This window comes from Anastrepha obliqua, chromosome 1, assembly GCF_027943255.1.
Source record: "Anastrepha obliqua isolate idAnaObli1 chromosome 1, idAnaObli1_1.0, whole genome shotgun sequence".
In the NCBI taxonomy this organism is placed as follows: Eukaryota; Metazoa; Arthropoda; class Insecta; order Diptera; family Tephritidae; genus Anastrepha; species Anastrepha obliqua.
In genome coordinates this window covers 125,000,084-125,024,096 of record NC_072892.1, presented here as the reverse complement: position 1 = coordinate 125,024,096, position 24,013 = coordinate 125,000,084, and the positions used below count along the sequence as shown (strand labels likewise).

The following is a 24,013-nucleotide window of genomic DNA, read 5'->3' as shown; positions in this document are numbered from 1 at the left end:
TATATGTATGTATTGTCAAATTAGTTAATAACCAATAAATACAAGCATAAAGCACAAAATATACCTTCAGTGCTTTCGATTTGTATTTTGGAAACTGCAGTAATGGTAACTGGAGGCTGCGGTTCAGAAGTTCATATGTACATACATACCTACATTGGCCGATTCCTATTTAATATATAACTCTAAATATACTTTATAAATTTTGCCTCAAATATATTTACTTAAATTGCTGATTGCTAAAATAATATTGAAACTATAGTAATGACTTTTTCGTGTAATAAACCGTTACGGCTAATTTTGGGAATCCGGCACAAAGGTTTGCGAAATAATCTATAATATAATATAGAAATGAATCGCAAAATGTGTTGGTATGCGCATAACTCAACAACGCATGGACCAATCTTAACAATTCTTTTTTTAAAATGTACCTTGAAGTCCAAGGATGCTTTGTACTGCGAGAAAAATTCGAATAATTTCCGGGAAACCCCTAAAACAACCCTTTTCTTTTTCCCATACAAATATTGCGCGATCATGTGTGTGCGTGATCACATTGGATGATCTAATGCGTTTATACAAAAGTGATAATATCGTGAACCTGACCAAATTGAAAAGTCAGAAAATGTAAGAGCTATAGATTTGATTGGCTTCGCAATATTCTTTCTTCTGTTTTAGTTTCAGAACGAATTAAGGAATATTTCATTCACAAATAATAAATAAAAATAGTTAAGTAAATTCTAAGAATAATCATGCAGGGCTGAACAAATCGAAATATATTTTAAGAATACCAAAAGAGAAACATATTATAAGAAGAACAAAAGACAAACACATTTTAAGAAGAACAGAAGATAAACATATGTTAAGAATAACAAAAGGCAAACATTACACAGGTCTGCAACAAAATGTGTTCGGAATGTTCTATAAAAGTGTAGTGTCATTTCCGAAGTAATTTTTTGCGTAGAATCCGAGTCCGGGGTTTAAATTGCTCTATCACGTCAGGACTTTGAGATATCCTAACCTAAAAGTGCAAAAACGCTGTTTTTCCCCATTTTTGAGGTTATGTAGCTAGGAAGATTTTGCTCTTCATAAAAAAGTGGACATGGTATTTTAAATTATAAGTCTTCCTCTTTTAAATGCCGTTGAGTTTGCTCAAATATCTAAATTTTTCACTGAGATATCGCATTTTGAAGTTTTTTTTATTTTTTTTGTGCGACTATGTAATCGACCGTATCACGTCTCATGTTATCTCAATGGATTTTCGAATATCGAAAAATTCACAAACATGGAAACTTCAAAATGCGATATCTCAGTGAAAAATAAAGATATTTAAGCAAACTTAACGGCATTTAAAAGAGGAAGACTTATATTTTAAAATACTACTTTTTTATGAAGAGCAAAATCTTCGTAGCTACATAACCTTAAAAATGGGGGAAAACAGCGTTTTTGAACTTTTAGGTTAGGATATCTCAAAATCATGACGTGATAGAGCAATTTAAGCCCCGGATTCGGATTCTACGCAAAAAAATACTTCGAAAATGACCCTACACTTTCCTAGAACAATACTTTGTTGACCTGTGTTATTAATTAATCTATGTAGAAAACCCATGTTTCTCACATGGTCAATTGTATGTTGCCTGTTCCAGTGTTGGAAAACCATCAGATTTGTTTGTATATTCACCAGGTAATCAAACAAAAAACATTGTATATCATAAAGCACTACAATAAAAATAAAACAGATTTTTGTTAATAATTATGATTCACTTGATTTACAATAAAGCGATTACTGAAAATACTTATATACGTTTTATTTCATTATTCTTTATTATATCGGTTATTAACCCTATGTTAATAATAATATTAATAAATAATTAATTATGTCTATGTTTTGTCATTGAAGCACCCACTTTATAAATATTTGTCACCTTTAGGTTCCCACTATCCCTTTAGATTATTTTTCAATTAGGTTTGAACCTTAAGTTCCCCTCTTAGTTTGAAGCCCTCTGGCAGACATCCCAGTCGGGGTTTTTAGTGGGTCCCAAAAGGGTGACCAAAGTTCGTGGAAGCGAAGATATTTAGGTCACCCGAGCTGACCCTTTCCTTTAATTCTCCTGAACAGAACCGTCACCATGATCATAGGGCGGTGTGTGAGGGTCAGCAGAGTAAAAACGTCTTAAGGTCGAAATATAAACTGTCACATTCAAAATCTATTTGACAGAACGATCTATTGGGTCCGATAGTTATATATAATAATGTAGATTGCTTTGTTTAACGTCATTTGTATATTGATTTTTAATTTATATTTACGCACTTATGCCCCTTACATACATTGGTATAGTTACTTAAGTATATAAATATACATATATACATTTATTATTACTTCTATTAAATATCGTACATGATTCCCTACCACATTATTTATAACTAGAAGAAGAATAGTGCAAAATAAAAACAAAATCTATCAAAGATTAGAAAAGTAATGTTCTTGATAAAAATGAGTGCATGCATGATCACAATATAAATTTGCATACATGCTCGTACATATGAATATGTATGAATAAGTAAGTAGTCGGACCTTTGCAAGCAAATGTCGCCAACAATGGGTCTATAGTTGGGAGTTAATTTTTTGTGATTTTCTGGCATAGAAATTATTTAATTTAAATATATGTATATGTACATCTTATGCCTGCTTTTAAAATTTCCTATCACTACATACATACATACATATGAATTTGTATACTAAATATTATTCACATAACCGAAATGTATGCTTAAGATAATGTAAAACAAACATAAACAAAATGTAATACTACAACATTCTTCTTTGGCGCAAAATCCCGAATTTGCTTAAGCTTTTCGCTTAAGGCCCACCATGCAGAGCGTAAAGAATATAACAATCCATGCTGACATTACTATGAATCCATTGTACACTTGTCCATTGGTAATGGACCAGCCTTTCTCAATAATATTTCGCGCTGATATAGATGGAATTGTAAACGGGAAAAATAAGACAATCTCCTGCAGAGATTTCGGCATACCTTCCAGTGGCCAAAGGAGACCTGATATATTGAATATATTATATTTGTATGAAAATATACGGACATGTGAAATATTTTTTGAGGATTTATGCATGTATTGGTAACTTACCGCAAAGAATTATCATAGGATAAAATGCGCCGGTGGCCACAAAATTTGCTTCTGTGTGCGATTTGCAGTAGACCGATATGAGCAAACCTTCAAGAAGTTAACGTTATATTTAATTTATTTTATTCAGCTATAAGGAGGTGTAGCTTACCGAAAAGCATACCACAGAAGGCTGTCAATGTTAATAAGCCAATGAGTGTGGCTGTATCACCTTTGTTGTAAGTATCGAACACCAGCCCAATGTACATTATCACTTCAAACGATTGGAATGCCATTATAATGAGTTGCGTCAATAAGTGAGCCCACAGCATTTCCATAGCAGATACTCCAGCTACTAACGTACGGTCCCAGACACCATCCATGCGCTCCGAAATGAAGACGGCTGCTGTCATTAGTGTGGCCAAGAAGAATACCATGCTGTCGTGTATGATACATACATACATGTAGTTATTTAAATGTACATATGTAATATACAAAGAAAGTAACATTAGAAATGTGCTCCTTGTTTCAATATTTACACTATATCTAACTTTTATGAATCGAGAAACGTATAGAGACTTACGTCATAACGACACCAGGCGCCACATATTGCTGAAATTCACTATCTACCGAACCATAAACAGGTTCCTGAAATTGAATAGGAATGTTCCCCAAACCAGTTGGTAGATTACAATCGATTAACACGCTCTTTATAAATGATCCAAAAATTTCACGCAACTTCCGTTCAATAAAGTAGCCAATTTGTTGATCTATTTTTATTTTACAATATTTAAAAAAGAGTAATTGAAAACCATTTCCAATCCTTTCATACTTCTCATGACATTACTTACCTGTCATATCAATATGTACAGTTAATTCGGCATTTTCTACCGTGCCGTCATCAGCATATCGGCCATCATCTAATCGAGCTTTCATTGATTCTGAGAAATTATGAGGAAACCTAATATAGCCCAGGATTTCTGTGCGCTTTGCAGCGCTAAATGCTTCTTCTTCCGTTTTATAGTATACCTAAAATAAGAAATAGTTCAATAAAGGAACGGCGACCATTAAAATTTTGTTAATATCGAAATAATTCAAAATAATTTATCTTATTCAGAACACTGCCTTTTCTAATACACAAAATGTTCCAAATGTTGTGGAAATAAAATAAAAGTTAATTCTAATTTTGATGCTGTTTATGCAGGAATACTAAGCCTAGTATTAAGGGGTGATATACAGTTTCAATTTTCAGAACATAGATTTTTTTTCTTAATCTACATATATTTAAGAATACATACAGAAAATTTAATAGCGTTCCGGTGAATATTGTCGAAGTTACACGCAAATTTGAAAAGGCGTTTCAGAGTGCTTTTGAAATTTTAAACGCGCTTTTCTCAAATTTGTGTTTTCAAAGTCGGTGACCAACAATACCGATTAGTTCCAAATTTTAACACGAGCTTCTTTAATATACCAGGTGTATAAGCTTAAATCCGCTGATTGCTCGTAGATGGCGTTAGTGAGCATATCAAGTTACCATAGAAATGCCATATTTTTTTTGCATGGGTTCGACACCTGTTTACATCAATCACTGCACATCATCAGTGATTTCATACAGCAACACACTTTTTTCCTTGCGTAATCATGTCTAATTTTGTGCCAAAAAAAGAGCATATGCGGGAAGCTCTACTTTTTTGCTTTAATTTGAAGAAATCGGCTGCCGAATCGCATCGAATGCTTGTGGAGGCCTATGGTGACAGTGCATTATCGGAAACAACTTGCAGAGACTGGTTTCGTCGGTTCAAAGACGGCCATTTTGACTTGAGTGACAAGAAGCGTGAAAATCGGCCCAGAAAAGTTGAGGACCATGAATTGCAGGCTCTTTTGGATGAGGACGATACCCAATCGCAAAAAATGCTTGCCGAGCAGTTAGGTGTCACTCAACCAGCCATTTCCATGCGTTTACGTGCCATGGGAAAGGTCCAAAAAGTCGGAAAATGGGTACCCCATGAATTGAACGATAGACAGATGGAGCGACGCCAAAACACATGCGAAATCTTGCTGGCTAGGCATAAAAGAAAGTCGTTCCTGCATCTTGTGGTGACTAGCGATGAAAAGTGGATATACTTTGAGAATCCTAACCGAAAAAAATCATGGGTCGATCCCGGCCAATCATCAACTTCTTCATCAAGACCTAATCGCTTTGGACGCAAGACGATGCTGTGCGTTTGGTGGGATCAGCAGGATATCGTTTACTATGAGCTGTTGAAACCTGGTGAAACTGTTAATTCTCATCGCTACCACCAACAACTCATCAAATTGCGCCGTGCTTTGCGTGAAAAAAGGCCTCGTTATGAACAAAGACATGAGAAGCTGATTTTCCTCCACGACAACGCCCCATCGCACACGTCAAGAATGGTCCAAAACTACTTGGAGACAATCAATTGGGAGGTGCTACCTCATCCCGCTTATTCACCAGACCTGGTCCCTTCGGACTATCATCTGTTTTCGTCGATGGGTCACGCGCTCGCCGAACAGCACTTCGATTCGTACGAAGACGTCCGGAAATGGCTTGACGAGTGGTTCGCCTCGAAAGATGAAGAATTCTTTTGGCGTGGTATACACAAATTGCCCGAGAGATGGGAAAAATGTATAGCTAGCGAGGGCAAATACTTTGAATAAATTATTTTTTTGCTTTCTATAAAAAAAATGGGTTTTTTTTACTAAAAAGCAGCGGATTTAAGCTTATACACCTGGTATATATTTTTTAGTAATTAATCGAAGATTTTTTTTCACCGATAAATGTTTTTTTTTATAAACAATTTAAGGCCGAAATTTTGGTCAAAAATCGATTTTTTTCTTGAGAAACCGCAATTTGTCAAAAAAATTTATTTTGCTTATTCCTTCGTTAATTACTTTAACGAAATCTGTTTGGTTTTTTAATTTCAGAGGATCCAGTTCCTCTTCCGTCTTTTTTGAGAGGAGCTCCCGGAGATCAGCGGTAGCTCCTTTCCAAATAAATATTTGTACTAATACTAAGTCTTAAAATACAGTTTAAAGATAACATAATGTGTGTACAAATTTTTAGATCAATAAACTTAAAAGTCTTCGGGAAAAATTCTGGAAATTTCGCTTTTTTCGGCCTGCTAACTGCATATAACCCATTAATTAGTGAGCCTATTGTCACACAACTAGGCGGCCGCCGTAGCCGAATGGGTTGGTGCGTGACTTCCATTCGGAATTCACAGAGAGAATGTAGGTTCGAGTCTCGGTGAAATACCAAAATTAAGAAAAACATTTTTTCTAATAGTGGTCGCCTCTATTCGCCTCTAACCCTCGACAGGCAATGGCAAACCTCCGAGTGTATTTCTGCCATGAAAAAGCTCCTCATAAAAAATATCTGCCGCTCGGAGTCGGCTTAAAACTGTAGGTCCCTCCATTTGTGGAACAACATCAAGACGCACACCACAAATAGGAGGAGAAGCTCGGTCAAACACGCAAAAAGGGTGTACGCGCCAATCATATATAATATATACATATATATATTGTCACACAACTACAACAATAATAAGGCAAGCTTCTTAATAGAAGGCAAGTTTGTTATTCACGCTTTTGCCTTAAGAATAACAGATTACCAGGTGTGGCCTTCTACTTTTCATGATGTCATTTTTTGGACGACTTAATTTGAGACTAAATATTGTCAAATGTCAATAACGAAATTGGTTTCAAATGGAAATGATCTAAAATGACAGGTGGTCGTATATTTAGTAGACAGAGAGTAAAACTTCTTGGAATGTCTATTTTATTTAGAGCAAATTTTGAAATATTATGATTTTCCACTTAAAATATTCACAACTGCGCCAATTATTGTTGTGTTCGATAAAAAAATTAGCCATCACCAGCCATCAATCCAAATGAAGAGTGTAAACGAGAATTCTCTCATAAAAAAGAGAAAAAGCAAAAAAGTTAAGGAACCCAATATTTGCCATCATTTGTCATCGAAAAAGGATTTGTGTTGTCCAAAAAAAATTTACCATGAATATAATTTATAAATTCTGGTTTTTTGTTGTTAAATTTTCGCGCAAGGGACAGAAGTGCACAAAGCACCAGATTCCACAAAAAATGTCCATTTAAACTTAAAAATTAGTTAAAGAGCGTTGAAAAAAATACATACCCTTTGAGCAATATTGTCTCCTAATTCTGATATATATCGACATGATATCTTTTCAAATTCACAACTGTCATTTTGATTGTAAACTGTTATCAGATTCCGATCAAAGCATGTAGCATAGTCGTTAACTTCTTCGCTGACGATACCAAGTTTAAGATTTGTTGGTGTTTTGCCAATGGCTAAATAAAAGCACGATAGTTGAATTATTGGGAAAAGGAGCATGAAAATAATTCCGCTGAAAACAAAGATATCATATTAAAAATTCATTTCATATATAAAATAACTTGTCTCTTTTAAACTTACGAAGGCTGTCGAAAGAGTTGCACGAAATTCTTTGTCATCAAAGCTTTTATTCGACCGCGCGTTGTAAAAAATATTCGTTTTCTATTTTCTGTTTCCGGTTCACGTGCGTTGCCCAGTTGCTGAGTTGGTTGCGTTTTATTGTCATTTTCATCCACGAATGGTAATTTTTTGCATATCTCGTTGGGATCTGGCGAATTTGCGTCAATTACTTCCACGGAATGCATAATTGCCGGCGGTTGAGAAGCGTTGACGTTATTGGGCTGAACTATGTCTGAGTCTCCTTGTTTCTGACTCAATATTAAAAATGCATCCTCAATAGAATTGCATTCAAATTTAATCATTATATTTGTGGGAGTATCTTCAGCCAATAACACACCATTACGCATCAAGCCGATCTAAGTGGATGTTTGTGTGAATAATTTTTATCATCAATGTATTTGAGTACTTATATATATATTTAAGTAATATAAGTATACAAGTATGTGCAATGCATAGCTATGTTAGATGCTTGCCCTAACCGATTTTAATACCCCTATGATTTATACTCATCTATACCCCGTTCAAAAACTTTAAACACACCATTAGTTTTTTTTTATAAAAAATAGGGTTATATAAGAACATAAAATTTCATCAAAACTTTCAACTTTTTAACCAGGATTTTTAGAATTTTATTAGGTATGTTAAAAAACTCATTGAATTTTAGTATAACCCGGTGAGGTGCCACACATTTTCTTCCATACAAAGTACATGACCGATTTTTTTTATATATAAGAAAAAGCCTACCACCGTCAACAGAAAAAAAATTGCCAAAAAATCAACGATATTTTATAGTCACTTGCAACTTGCTTGCTTACTAAAACTCAATTTGTTATGAAATTGCATACACAGAAAAATTCTAAAAATGTTGCTTAAAAAGTAAACTTTAATTTTCGAATGCCTATTTCTATATACTAGGCATAATTTTTAAAGAATTAGTTTCAAAGTTTCAAGTGAAATTATATTCAATTAGAAAATTTTACAAAAAAAAAAAATTTAACCTTATTTACTATATTCTTAAACATTTCAAAATGAATTTGCAAAATTCTTACAGCTCTTTTTTACATTTCCATTCCAAAAAACTTTCTGAGAACAGAAAAGTGGTGTTTCGGATTTAACGGAATGAAAAGAACTGATTCGATCGTAACTGGTCGAGTTATAAAACATCACCACATAAAGAAGCAGAAAATGTATCCTTTTATTTTTTAATTTAATTCGGAACGTAGAAAAAGCCTGTTAGATTATTAATGTCTCATAGGAACAAAAGAAAGCTTTTATGTTTAGTGCGAACTTCACTGCCAAGAGATTATATTTTTGTATGCCGCTTTAACGTGCAAGTAAAAAATATAAGTAATATTCCGAATAACACCAGCTATATCCCAAATTCGAATAAACATCTCTTATATACACGTACATACTATACGAGGGTCGTTTGAAAAGTCCGTGCAAAAATAAAAACTACCTAATAGTTTGGGGTAAACCTTTTTTATATTTCGATAATAGTCTCCTTTTTGCATCTGTAGTGTGCCCAATGACCGACAATTCGACCTAATAGATCTTTTGCGTCAAATAGTCTCCTTTTAGGCTAATATATTTCGTGCACGCTGTTGTAGCTTTTGGAATAATAGGATTTGTCCAAATCTGAAAAATAGCCATTCGTTTTTGCAATCACCGCCTCATTTGATGAAATCATTTTCCCGATAGCCATTTCTTCAAATTGGATAATAAATAGTAGTCTAATTCCTCGACTCAAACGAACGCCAAACACAAATAAATATACCGATCAGGCTGAAACTTGGTGTCACAGACTTTGAAATCTCTTTGACTTTGCACGGACTCTTCAAACGACCCTCGCATATACATGCGCAGATGTTGGTACGTATGCATTTAAGCCGCTGCTATTGAATCTACTTACGCAATTGGCTTTTTTCGCCTCCTCAATGTAATGTGTAGTAATGATCACAGCCATTTTGCTATTCCTGGTACTATCTACAAGAAAGTCCCATATTCTATGTGGGAAACAATATAAATATTATTTAGATTATGAAATGTATAAAGGTTCAAAGGCTTTCTATGCTTAGAATAAAATATAACAAATACATATCGTCGTTCGCAGAAAGAATGTCTTAGCCAATGAAAAAAAAAAAAAATAGATAAGTATGTAGAAATGACCTCCTCCTTTAGGCTATGCAAAAAATGCATGGCGATATCAAATATATCGACAGTATCTCATTAGATGAAAATGTCTTTTTACTTTTATTTGAGGCATAGTAAATTCAAAACTTTCTTTGAAGCCGTTTTGGTTTTTCTGATTATGACACTCTTGCAGCAAATGAGCGATAGGATAATCAAAAGTTAGAATATGATAATAAAATAAAAGTTATTTTTAAGTCACTTTCGCGGCCTTAAGGTCAGGACAACTCAGAGAGAGAAAAGAAAAGAAAATTAAATATAATATAAATATTAGTATGCTTCAGTATAAAAATGGCTAGGCACTTACTTTTCACGCAGCATAGGATCTAAACCTACTGTCGGTTCGTCCAGTATAAGTAATTCAGGTTCATGTATCATAGCGCATGCGAAAGAGACTCTTCGCTGTTGACCGCCGCTACAATTCTTCACCAGCTGCTTCGGGGGTGGTAACTGCAACAGTGAACGCAATGTTTTGAATTTCTCTCGAATTTGCTCTTCTTTTAAGCCATAGATGCGACCAAAGTAGAATATTGTCTCTTTAACTGTCATTTCATCGACAAGCGCAATTTCCTGTTAGTTGTTATATAAATTAAAATTAAATTAAATAATAATGCGAAATACCTAAATATATTTTTGTATACTATAGAAATAGTTTTAAAAAGTCGAAAAATATTAATTACTGGCAAAAGTCTAGTGAACATTTTGGACATAAATCCAAATGAGAAGTTTTTTACACCTTTTTTCTGCATCACTGTGCTCGTTTATTATAGCCGTTTTTGCCTGAATGCTTACTAGGGAGTTGGTGGAGTTACTTTATCTTTTATCATTTACGTGATTTCAGCCCATATTTCTAGTCCATGAACTCGCTCTTCTAATACATACAAATTTACAAAAAAAAGAGAAAATTAAAAAGAAATCGTCGTTCGTCGTTCGGTACATCGTTCGGACATTTTGTTCTAAAAATTTCGAAAAAATTCCATAAAACACTCTCTAAACAAGTCAAACTCAACTATCGGGGGAACTATCACGTAACCAATTGTACATGCATACTCTCTAATAAAGGGTGATCAATTTTAGTGGTATCGGATTGTAAATTGGTTAAAACAACGAAAATTCATATCGATTGGGCAATCTTTAATATTTTTGCGTTGAACCATTCAATACATTTATTTTTTAAAGATAATCTTTTTCAAATGTTAGCCGCAACTGCACCGTAATTCGGCCAACACCAATTTTTAGTGACTCGCTGGAGGACTTCGGTCGGTATCCCGTGAATTACTTTAGTAATGTTAGCTTTCAATGCCTCAATCGAAGCTGGTTTATACACAAAACATTTCGATTTTACATACCACCACAAATAGAAGTCCAAAGGTTTGATTTTATATATTGAAAAAAAAAAGTACTTTGACAGTAGTCACGCGCTATCTGTGAAAAAAACCCTATTGGAAAAAGTACCTCCAATCTGATCACCCTTTATTAGTTGGGAGGAAAAAGAAGTTCATTATTTTCTTGGTAGATGGCTGTAGTGATCGATATCTCGTAAACAATTTAAAGTTTGTCTCGTTGTCAAGGGGACATTTCATACTAAAAAAACGTTTGCTATTTTTTGCTTGTCCCATTCAGTTGTGAGTTACAGGGTGTTAACAATGGAAGTCAACGAAGAGTAAATTCGGTACAGTTTTTTTTGATAAAGGCAAAAACGCAAGCCAGGCCGTTGAAATTGTGAATGGTGTTTATGTTGCCGGTACTGTAACAGCTAATTAATGTTAGGAATTTCGATAAAATCACAGAAGTATTCGAAGTTGACCGGCAGGTTGGTAGTCGTAGCATCGCATAGGAGCTAAAGATCGACCATAAAACAGTTCTAAACCATTTGCGCTAAAGTTTTACGAAAAAATAATGGATTTCTTTTTCTCCAAACTAAATAGAAATTTTGTCAGATAAATAAAAAAAACAAAGGCGCCAATTTCGATAGAATATCGTTGAAGCAAGGCCAAATTTTAATGACAGTTTTAAAACTATTAATGTTAAAAAAAAATTCGGTGAAAATCAACGCCATCATTAATTTGCGGTGATTTTTTTCTTAAGTCGACTTTGGCGGTTATTACTTTCAAGCACAGAAATGTACATATGTAACTACAGTACATACATAATTAACTACAAAAAAAAATAACTAAGATACATAACTACATAAAAAATAACTAAGGTAATGTACATTTCAATGCTCAAACTTTCCTAAACATTACTCACCTGTGGCATATAGCCGACGCGGGCACCCGGAATACCGCTGCCTGGCTGCCCGGGCTTCATACCTAGAACTGTGGCTTCGCCGCTATTAAGCTGACGCTGACCTACTAAACATGAGAGCAGCGTTGTTTTGCCGCAACCTGAAGCTCCAAGAAGGCCATATCTATGAATTTACAAAAATTACGATTATTTATAACTGTGGCAGAACTAAGTGCTCATCCATAAGGTATGTAGATATGTTTATACTTTGTATGTATGTATGAACCCATAACTCCCGCTTGAAAATGACTGGAATTCGAACTTTTTACTCACATTGAGCCGCGCATTACATTCATATTCAAATAATTAAGAATAATCTTCGGATTTGATTTGCTGCCATAGTATTTGTATCCATTCCTCACTTCTACGGCTGCCATATTGACCGCTATTGGCGTTGCTGCTCTCGTCGTTATGTATAGGATTGAAATTAGTTATTTGTATGAGATGATTCGATAGAGAGGAGTGGTTCGTCTGGGACCAGTGTAAGCCAGTTTTATACAAAAGTATAAGCATGCATGTAAATGTAGCTGTTCATTAACAGCAGTGGTGTGGTGTTAGTATATCGCTGAAGCAGTTGATGTTTCTGTGCTGCTCACACTGGCTTTAGAATAGAGACCGGCATAAATTATTCAAACCGTGTACAAACTGGAAAACAAAAGAGGAACAAAATAAGAACACTGATTTCATGAAAACAAATTTATTTACAAACATATATACAGACATACAACTTAGATTATAGATATATGCTTTGTAAATTTTTATATATTGTATTTTTTAATAAAAATTCATATACATTGATACGTAATTCCCTACCACTTGCAATTCAAATCATTACTTTTTTATACATACTTATATATAAACATATGTACATATCTTCATCATCTATTATATAAATGGACATAAATAACAGGAGACAGTTTATTCTTTGTGTAATTTTCGTTTTATTACGAGCTTGATGAAATTTCACAACGTCGTTATTGGATAAAATTCTATGCATAAATTTATAAGAGAAACGTGGACATACTCATAAGGCATTATCGTTAAATCATAATTAAAAATTGCCAGAATGTTTCAATTATTTTTATTTTAAGTGGACGTTTTTTTATCTCGTTTTCCTGAATAATCGTAGTATCGTTTAGTGAGCTTTACCTCTATGTGTGCTATAAAAAGCGGTACAAACAAAGACTTCGAATAAAACACTCTTTTAAATAGTTTTTTTATGATCTTAATACAATTTCTCTATGCCTGTGAAGAGGTGACCGGTCATACTGGGATTTGGATGCAGAACAAACTGCACTGTTATTGGTGTTTAAAAAAATTAAAAAAATGTTATACAATTTTTTTAATTTAATGGCCCTGAAGGTAATGCAATTACTTTAAAAATTATAAAGAATATTAAATTTGAAATTTCCAAAATTAAAAAAAAGTTTAATATTTTTTTATTTATATCAACTTAATTGCAAATAAACAATTAGAATGCTAATCTTTCATTATCTCGGAAGAAGAAAACATGAATTGACACTTCTTTTTCTTGTACAGGGTGAGCCAAGTTAAAGCAATGACTGTTAAACACAAAAAAAACTTTTTTATTTCCTTTATATATAACTCTTTTTTTTTATTTTTGCAGTTTATACTTGAATTTTTGAAAATTTTTATTGTATAAACATTTATATACAGTACACAACAACACGTTAGTGTTGCGAATTGCCCAACTGCCTCAACTCGTCTAGTTCACAAGCGTCAAAATGTTGACGTACGACGCTATTTGCAAAAATTATGAATCTTCCGAGAGGGTGATTAATTTTGCGCTACCTTGCAGAACAACATTGCCCAAATTTTAACGTTGGAACAAATTATTATTTTTTTAACAATATTTTGATGCCTGATGGAGCGCATTTCCATTAAAGTGGTTATGTCAACAATCAAAACGGTAGATTTTGGGGCTCAGAAAGTCCAAGGGCAACATACCAGTATCAGCTGCAACCATTCAAATGTACTGACTGGAGCGGTGTTATGGCCTAAAAAGTTATCGGCTGATATTTCTTTGAGAATGAAGTTGAAACGCCAGAAACGATTTTTGGACATCTTACAGAACAATGATTGATAATGATTTTTGCGGAGGAGTATTTATATTCAACTGCCCACACTGCTAGGTAAATTACGGATATACTGCGTCAAATTTTTGGAGAACGCTTAATTTCAAAAAATTCTGATTTTATTAAAAAATTAAACAAAAAATTTAGTTGACAAATATACATATATTACAAAATCACGTTATGTAATGGAAAACCTCGCTAAAAAGAGCCACATATATAGCTCATATATATAGTTCTTTAATTTTCATAAACTTTATTTAAGACATGAAAATTTTATTACCACAGTTATACATGCTTGCTATTTGTGGGTCTTATTTGACCCACCCTGTATTAAGCGCTTTATATAACAATGATAAAAAAGTTTAGCGCATATAACCTTGACCCACCGAAACATGATTTTAATGAAATGCGTGTATGCGTGTTGAGATTGCTTGCCATAAGCAGGTCATGTGAATCAGATAAAATGCATATAAAATACAAATTGTGTATTATATTTTTTCATAGCTATATACATACATACATATACCAAATTTTAAAAAAATTTAACTTTCTTGGCAAAAATTGTATACAGGTAAGATAATATCTTAGCCACGCAAATTCCATTTGTATTATATTTTTAGCAACAAACACATAAATCTGAAAAATTAGTGACCGCCGGAAGTTATATTTTGTAGATGGTACTATATATACATAAGTAATTGGTCGGTTGGGGAAAAGTTTGAAGAATTTCTGTCGAGGATAGAAAAAGGACTGGAAGACCAAAAACTGGACGCTGTCTTGAGAATGTTACTGCTGTAGTGTTGCTGAACAACATTCCTTTCATCATCGATATATCGGCGTCCTCAACAATTAGGCATTCATGAATCGACTGTTTGGCGGATTTTTACCTGTACACTTGCCCATGGTGCACATTTATGGTGGATGTAATTTTTCACATATAATTGTTAAGAGTCGTATGTATTTTGAATAAAAGTAGTGAAACATGAAAGAATCTAAAATTTTGCATGCTTTATTTTAAAACAAAAACAGCATCTAGGCGCGTCTTTTGAAAGGCCCTTTATAATGCATGTAAAGGGTGTTTTTTTAGAGGTTAGGTTTTCAAGATGAAATAAAACGTATATAATTTAATGTTATGGCCAAGAATTTAGCTTTATTATAAAGATAAGGGTTTGTCATTATGTTTTAAAAATGATTTCGGGCAAGTGGCCGCCGCCGCTGGCTTGAATAAATTCCAGAGGATGTAACCGCGTCTCAGCAATGGCTTGTGGATTATGTTCACTCCAAATGCGACAATTTTGCTTATTGACATACCCATTCAACCAAAAGTGAGCTTCATCGCTGAACAAAAACCATTATTTTCGAACCGCGCGAATCGAAACATTATTTTCGTAATAAATTTTTATTGTATAAACATATTTTCGTAATAAATTTGCACGATTTGCAAACGTTGTTCAGGTGTAAGTCTATTCATTATGAAATGGCAAACCAAACTGAGCATCAATCAAGTGACAGCTGTCAAAAAGACCATCTACGAAAAAAGTAGTGCCAACTTGAAAACCTAACCTCTAAAAAAAACACCCTTTATATACCTATCCAGGTGTTTTGCCGCCCTTCTTTTTCAATTTTGTCTTGCTGCAGTTTCGTTTTGTTTTTTTCTATAATTGGGAGAACCTACAAATTCATAATTTTCGCAAACAATAGACAAGAAACTTTTCCTTGCCATTGGCCACCGATAGGTCACCGATTTGTTTTATTATGAATGGAGGCCGAACCCAAGTTTTACTGCGGAAATTCTTCTAATTTCTGAATGAAATTTCAATTCTTCGGCTTGCGAACACTAAAATGGCTCAGAATAATTAAAACTAGGATCAAATCACAATGCATAAGTATTTATAGAAAGGCAATTAAAATTGCCAACTGCAATGAATAAAATTAATGGAAACTGCAAAAAAACCTAAGCATATCTTTTAATAGAACTCTGACTTTGAATAATTACATCTATAGTGCAATAGGCAAAGTCTATGGACTAATTACTTTGCAAATACCAGGAGGCATAAATTTAAGAGCTTGCTTTAACGTGAATTATACCGTTGTTTTCTTTGAGTTTGCACTAGTTTTTTTTTGCATACTCTAAAGATTTCAATACAACCACATTTTTCAATACGGAGCTTGAACAAAAAAAAAACAAACACTGTCTAATAAACAGTGTGACAATTGCAGTTTTGTGTAAATACCGTCGACATCGAAAACTGTCAAAAATATCAATAAAGTAAGAGGAAAGTTGATAAATAACCGTAAATTAACCGAGAGAGCTGACAGAGGACTTGAACACTACTTATAGGTCTCTTCAGGATATTGTAGTGAATATTTGAGTTTGTGTAAAGGTGGTATTGGTGCAAAGGACCTGAAATTCAGAATTTTATGCAAAAAAGGGGCCGTGTTGATATCGCCAAAGACATGATTTCCAATACTGAATATGACCCAACACTCATCACACGCATCATTACTGGAGAGCTTTTGAGTACGATACGCAATCCAGACATCAGGCGAGTGAGTGGGGAGCTCCGAATGAATCAAGAACATGCCGTTTTTAGTCAAAAAAGAAAGCGATGCTCACAGTTTTTATGGATTACAACGGTATTGTACACCACGATTTTTTGCCAGTTAAAAAGGACTATTATTTGGGCTTTCATTATTCGTGAATTTTTGACCAAAAACAAAACGAATACCATCCTGAATACCTGTCATTTTTGTTTGATCAAATCAAAAAACCACTGCAGCGAACGAGTTCTAACAGCCGAGAGGAAGTAATGAAAAAATTAAAGTCGGTTTTGATGGATATACCGAAGAGCTGAATCAAACGCTGGCATAAGTGCGTTGCAGTTGATGCGGAGTACTTTGAAGGCGTTAATATCACTTTTGAGGGGAATAAACTTGTATTTTGTGTTTACTGAATACATACATTCCGTGAGCTTGCTAGTCAATTTGGCAAGACTTTAAAACTTCTTTTGATGTAATCTAAAGTCTTGTGCTTGCCAGTATTTCGAAAATAGAGCATACGAAAGATTATAAGTTTTCCCAAAACACTTACAAACAAACTATCTCGAAGATAACCAAAAGCGAACTTTCCCTTCAAAATAAGCAAAACGCAATTTTATTTTTTAGAATCACACTATCCATTTATTAAAAATATTATATGATACATACATTGTTGCAATTTGAAGTACACTTTGCTACCGTTTTGGTATTCTAATGTTTTAATGCGTAACTATATTTTTTTAAATGAAGTTAATTTTTGGAGTTAGGGCCGTTCAGATTGAGTAAATCTTCTACTGTTCAATACTTCTGGCCAGTACAGTACTTTACTACTTGAGTTACATATAAAACATACATACATCCCTTGCGAATGCACTTCGGCATGATTCTATTTGTAGATTCTGATTTTAATTTTTTGAGAAATTAGTATTCAAATCTCGTTTGCACAATCTATTATTTTATTTTCAAGGAATTATTCAATATATGCATATATAGACATACGAATGTAGGAATATATAATATATATATTTATAAATGCATATGGACAATTCTATATGTATGAGTTTTGTATAAAAAAAAACATGATGGAGCTGGTATAGAATACGCGTACCTAATTTTCAAAAGTCAAATATGAAAAGATAATCTATTATTTTTGTTTTTCAATTATTAATTCAATTAAGCTCATAATCAGGAAAGTAGTGATGGCCGCATTTTTATGTAACTCTACTTGTATTGTATGACGCTCTAAAGCTATAAAATTTAGAACAAAGAATAAATATCACAAAATAGAGTACCGAAACTTACAATTAAAACGATTAAATATGCAGATTCTCGTATAATGATTTAGGTGTAGTTTACTTTTATGAATTTGAGTCAATTTATTAGATCAAGTCAATGTTACATCGACACATGTAGAAGTAAGTTATACAGGAGATCATGCTTCCATACATCCGTGAAGAAATGCCACAAGACTATCACGGCTGAAATGGCGAAAGAGAGGCTAAAGGACAATAGAAGTTAGGTTGTGGCATGGCGCAAAGTGACAACGTAACCGGAACGACCCAGATTTATATTAGGCCAAGGGCTGTCACTTCAGTAACATTCCTCGTATATTTATAACAACAACAACAACAACGGTAAATCAACTAAGTACTAATGATCAGAAAATATGCAATGAATTAAATAATAAATAGTAAAACATAAATCTTCATAATTAAGTTCACTTATCCACCCACTTTTTTAAGTTTTGAACTACAGAAATTGTTTTAAAATAAATACACATTTCATTCACAATTCACTTTACTTCAGTAGTATGGATATTCCATCAATCGTATGGATGGAATCAGGAGGGCTTTTATGAGGAGTTTTTCATGGCTCCAATGCATACCGAAGGGCGCCGGCTATGAGAAAAAGCCTTTTTCTATCATATCCACAGTGGGTTTTAGCTGCGGCTGCCGGATACATACTTATATTATTTTGGGTTACTTTTTTGGTGAGTTACTTTTTTTGTAGATGGCTGTAGTGGTCGATATCTCATAAAGTATCAATCAAACAATTTAAAGTTTATGCTCGTTCTCAAGGAGACATTTCATACTAAAAAAATTATTTTGCTTGCCCCATTCAGTTGCCAGATACAGGGTGTTCACAATGCATGTTAACAAAGAGAAAATTCAGTACATTTTACAGTTTTTCTTAGATAAAGTCGAAAATGCAGGTGAGGCCATTGAAATTGTGAATGGTGTTTATGGTACCGTTATTGTAACAGCTAATTACGCCCAATTTTGGTTTCGTCGATTCCGTTCAGGCATTTTTGATGTTAAAGAAAATGTCGATAATATCACAGAAATAATCGAAATAGTCGTAGCATCGCCCAGAAACTAAAGATCGACCATAAAACAGTTTTAAATCATTTGCGCAAAAATATTATGAACAAATATTTGATTTTTTTCCCCCAAAATATATATATTGTATTATACTATATACAAAAATACTGAAGTTATATGTATATTGAATATATCAAACACTTTTTGAGGTACTATTTTGTATTTTGCATCTGACCGTTTCTGAAGTGCAACTGACCATTCTGCAAAACTTATATTTCGTATTATTTTCATTTAATAAAAACTTTAGACGGCTTCTTTCTATTTCTGCTCAGAAAGCATTTACGATCTTCTCTGTCGGAAGAAACTTTGTTGACATCAAACCATAGAATCCCATATTCTACAGATGCTTTCCATTTCAATTCGACAGGGCTATTCGGGTCATGTTCTTCGATTTCGATGTAACTCAAATATGTTGCTCTCTGGTCAAAATAATGAGAAAAAATTGTTTTTCAAGATTTATCGGCAATTTTGTTCTTCGGCTCAAAATCGATTTTTTTTTTTTATTATATAAGAATTTTTTTTTTTTTAATGCTTATAACTTAGTCGAAAATTAACCGATTTTAATGATTCTGGGTTCAAAATGATTGTCATTACTTACACGAAAGACTCCATGTAGAAACAATTGCAAAAAAGTAGTTGAAAATTTTTTATTTTCGAAAAAACAAAAAGTGCGAAACAGGTTTTTTACTCAAAAACAACTCATTTTAGCTACTGGGCATTCAGCTCAATTGAAGTTTGATGTATCCTTTTGATTTGGAAAAAGTTATAAAAAAAAGCACCTTTTTTGAAATATTGAATTTCGAAAAATTTTCAATTTTTTTTCTTTTTTGCTAAATAAAAAAATGTCAACTACTTTTTTGCAAGTCTTTCTACATTAAGTCGCTCGTGTAAGTAATGGCGATCATTTTGAACCCAGAATTATTAAAATCGGTTCATTTTTGACTAAGTTATAGGCATTTAAAAAATTTTTTTTCTTATATAATTAAAAAAAATCGATTTTGAACCGAAAAACAAAATTGTCGATAATTCTTGAAAAAATTTTTTTCCGGGCGAACAAAAAAATACGTGTCTCATTATTTTGACCAGAGAGCCCGGTTCAATTGAACTGGAAAGCATCTACAGATTCCTCAGTCGAAATGGAAAAGGTGTTATGAAAATTTGTATGTAAGTGTAAGTTAAGTGGTTTATCGTGAGGTAATGGCAAGCTCCCGAAATGCCAATAAGCCTGCGTCTTCTTCTACACCGTCAATCCATCTAAGCGGCGGGCGGACACTTCTGCTCTGTCTATGGCATTTACCGAAGAGTATTTGTTGAGTTGGGTAATCCGTGTTAGCCTGAATTCATTTACAGCCTTGTCATAAGTACATTAACATTTTTTTTTTTCACTTTTTAAACACGACATTTCTTTCTAAATATTTTTAGTCGCATTGCGCTTCGTGAGAAAATATTATTTTTTCTGGTTTTTGTTGTAAACATTTACGACCCACTTTTAAAGCCAAGTGATATAAATATAAACGTTCGCTCTCAACACTCATACATGCTTTAATTGCAAAAATTTTGAACAAATTTAATACCAAAAACGCTTATTTAACGCTTAATACAGCAAACTTACTTCAGCTTACGGTTAAAACACTTACAGAAATGCTTGTTGGGATATGTATGCATACTATACATACATACTCACATACATATGTTAAATGTAGAAATTAGTTAATACTTTCAGATTGTGGATTGGTGAGTTGAAGTGGATAAATCATTTTCTGTCTTTTTTTATAAATCATCGCTTGCCTACTACATAAATGTGTCAAAATCGTCTGCTTGCTCCAGTTGATAATAACATAACACAGAGTTTTAGCACTAAAGAAACTGCTTTTGGTTTTGGTTTTAGTTTTACTGGTGGCTGCCGCTCTCTGCCAGCTGATTTGTGCTCATAAAACGGTTGCTCCATGTGTGCCAATTAAATTGAGCAGCGTCAACTAAATTCATTTTCGACACTTTATAGCATTGCACAAAACTCGATGGTAGAGCCGGCAAGGCAGCGACGCAATGATGATATGTATTATAAACCTGCTGACAACCTTGGAGGATTTATTTATTTTTACTTCATGCATTACTTGTTTTTATGCATCTATGCAGATACATGCATACGTATAAATACATATATATGTATGTATACAGTATATGTCTAGGTATGATATGCATATGTATATGTACGTATGTATGTATAGAAACATATTTATGTAGGTTGATGTAGGGAATTTTTGGGTTTCAATAACCCTTATTTTTTAGTTGTTTTACTAGTGTGTACTTGTTCGTTACTTATTACGCATTTTATTAAAACGGAGTTTTGTAATATCTGCATTTTATTGAGTGCTTCTCAATACTGAGACTTACTACTTAATTGCTTCTCCAGTCTTTACCTCTTTTCGTTGGTAAACTCGTTTTTTTTTTGTAAGCTGACCTCGTAACTCTCTTTTACATTAATAGCCAATCCAACTATACGTACTGTGACTCTGCCTACTTCTTGCATATTTCGTAGGTATGTATTATAATATTTATATAGCCAGTATGTTAACACTCTTATTACTACTTAAACGTACATATTATGTATGTATGTGTAATATATATTTATTAGTGCCTAACCAGTCAGCAAAAAAACATACAGTTTACTGAGGTTTTTTACGAGGATTTTTTGTACAGTAAAAAGTTGGAGAAAAGCTCGTAAACGATAATACAAAAAAATAGACATATATACCTTCTACTCAAATATAAACGAGACGTTATCAATAAAACGGTCCCCGGATGACATATGTATGGCAAAAATAAATTTTTTGTTTTTTGGTAGAACTGTTATAAGCTTACATGGCAAATTTCAGCGTGATATGTCACATAGTTTGTTTTCTGTGCTACTGTAAACAAGTCAAGCTCGAGTGTGTTCTTCGAATTTAACGATGGAAATTCAAGTTGAACAAAGAATTTGTTTGAAATTTTGTTATTCCAACAAAATTTCGGCTTCAGACGCCTTAAAAATGTTGCAGACAACCTATGGGGACTCTGCTCTATCGCGTGCACGTGTTTTCCAGTGGTACAAATCGTTCAAAGAGGGCCGTACATCAACCCAAAAAACCACGCCAAAGTCGCTCAAAAATTAAGGTTATGCTGACTGTTTTTTTTTCGATTACGAAGGTGTGGTGCACTCGGAGTTCCTTCCGCAAGGCCGATCGGTTAACGCTGAATATTATTTAGACGTTTTAAAGCGTTTGCGCGAGAACATTCGTCTTAAAAGGAAGGAATTGTGGGACAACAAGTCATGGTTCTTGCATCACAATAATGCACCAGCTCACACATCACGTCTTGTTCGCGATTATTTGAACAAAAATAATGTTAATATCGTTCCGCAAGCACCGTATTCGCCTGATTAATTAGCATTATTTTTCTTATTCAAGAATAGAAAATAAAGGTGTGTGTGTGTGAAAAAGTACTCGAAAACTGTTCGTAAACGGACATCATAAGCATCTTTTTGTCCGCCGCTTTTTCTTCGTGAAAATATTCAGTTCGAGCTCGTTTACAATGATTTTGCTGGTTGGGTAGCATTGTAAATGAATACATTCAAGTGTATGTGTAAGTTGTTGTTGAGTTTCCTTTTTGTTTATATTTATTTTTTTGGTAGTTCTATTACGTTTCGTTGTAACACAATTCGTCAATGGGTTTTGTGCAATATTTTTTTGGTATTGTAAATAATAAAACGAAACGATGTTAAATTAGTCATTTTGCAAAACTCTACTCAACTTGGCTTTTACATGAAAACACAATAAAGTAAATGTTTGTTTAAAGCGTTTTGTAAGCTTAAATAGTTATTAATATAGTAGACAAGCATACGATATTTGTTAAAAAAGGTGACTTTATTTATCAATATTTATTTTGTTATCTTCCCATTTTCAAAGTAATCCCCCTCAGATAAAAGTATGTGTGCAATACACTTGTACCAGCGCCTTTTACATATTCTCGAAAAACTTCTTCTTCTTCTTCTTCTTGATTGGCGCAATAATCGCTGAGTTTAACAAAGCGCGCCAGTCGTTCCTTATGCTTACCGGCTCCAGTTGGACACACCAAGTGAAGTCAAGTCCTTCTCCACCTGATCATTCCAATCTAGAGGAGACCCTAGTCTTCCTCTGCTACCACCAGCTGATACCGTATCGAATACTTTTAGAGCCGGAGCAATTGTGTCTACTCGGACGACATGAGCCAACCAACGAAGCCGCTGAATCTCTACTTCCTGCGCTATGTCTATATTGTCTTAGCTCATTGTTCCATCACCAACGTGCAAAGGTCCAAAAGTCTTCCGCAGAATGGAGGATGGTTCCATGTGTAGAAATCCACGCAAGTGGGGGCCACGTCGTGAGTATGGATGCAGAAGCTCCAGTAAACAAATTGTTCAGATGGCAAGTCAGAAGAGAATGACTTGTGAAAAGTCTTTGTTTCCGATAGAAGGACCAAGCGAGGGATTCATTGTTGTTGTTGACGTTGTAGCTCAGGAAACTTGCTGTTTCGACAGGTTGGGTCCAGAAGAAGAGGGGTGTTCGATGAGTGGGTTTGATCGGGTATGTGAAAAAGGGGTTAGAGTCGTGCGGGGTGCCTTCACATGCCGGACATATGTTTAGTATGTCGGAGTCGATTCTGGATAGGTAGAAGTTTAACCTGCTACAGTATCCAGAACGTATTTCTATGGCAGCCGGTTCTACGTTACCGGAATGACCCCACCTCCCGTCTATCGAGGGATTCCTATCATCTCTTGGTGTAACAAATTGGCGAGACTTGTTGCAGTTAGCCTCAATCCGGTAACGGGTTGTGATCCTTGATCAGACCATATAAGTAAGTAAGTAGGAACAATTTTA

At 33.9% G+C, this 24,013-nt stretch overlaps 1 protein-coding gene across 1 annotated transcript in view; it reads right to left on the bottom strand.

Moving 5' to 3' along the window:
* Window positions 1-1,790: 1,790 nt before the first annotated feature.
* LOC129236004 (ABC transporter G family member 23) overlaps window positions 1,791-24,013 on the bottom strand; it is a 28,714-nt gene continuing 6,491 nt past the window's right edge. Inside the window, exons 2-12 of the mRNA XM_054870129.1 lie at window positions 12,377-12,748; window positions 12,068-12,227; window positions 10,125-10,387; window positions 9,540-9,633; window positions 7,589-7,983; window positions 7,289-7,520; window positions 3,969-4,146; window positions 3,701-3,887; window positions 3,290-3,555; window positions 3,142-3,228; window positions 1,791-3,053 (exon numbers count right to left, since the gene is read on the bottom strand). Of these exons, the coding sequence (XP_054726104.1) occupies window positions 2,842-3,053; window positions 3,142-3,228; window positions 3,290-3,555; window positions 3,701-3,887; window positions 3,969-4,146; window positions 7,289-7,520; window positions 7,589-7,983; window positions 9,540-9,633; window positions 10,125-10,387; window positions 12,068-12,227; window positions 12,377-12,480 (2,178 nt within the window). The 5' untranslated portion in view covers window positions 12,481-12,748 and the 3' untranslated portion in view covers window positions 1,791-2,841. The remainder of the gene's footprint in view (window positions 3,054-3,141; window positions 3,229-3,289; window positions 3,556-3,700; window positions 3,888-3,968; window positions 4,147-7,288; window positions 7,521-7,588; window positions 7,984-9,539; window positions 9,634-10,124; window positions 10,388-12,067; window positions 12,228-12,376; window positions 12,749-24,013) is intronic.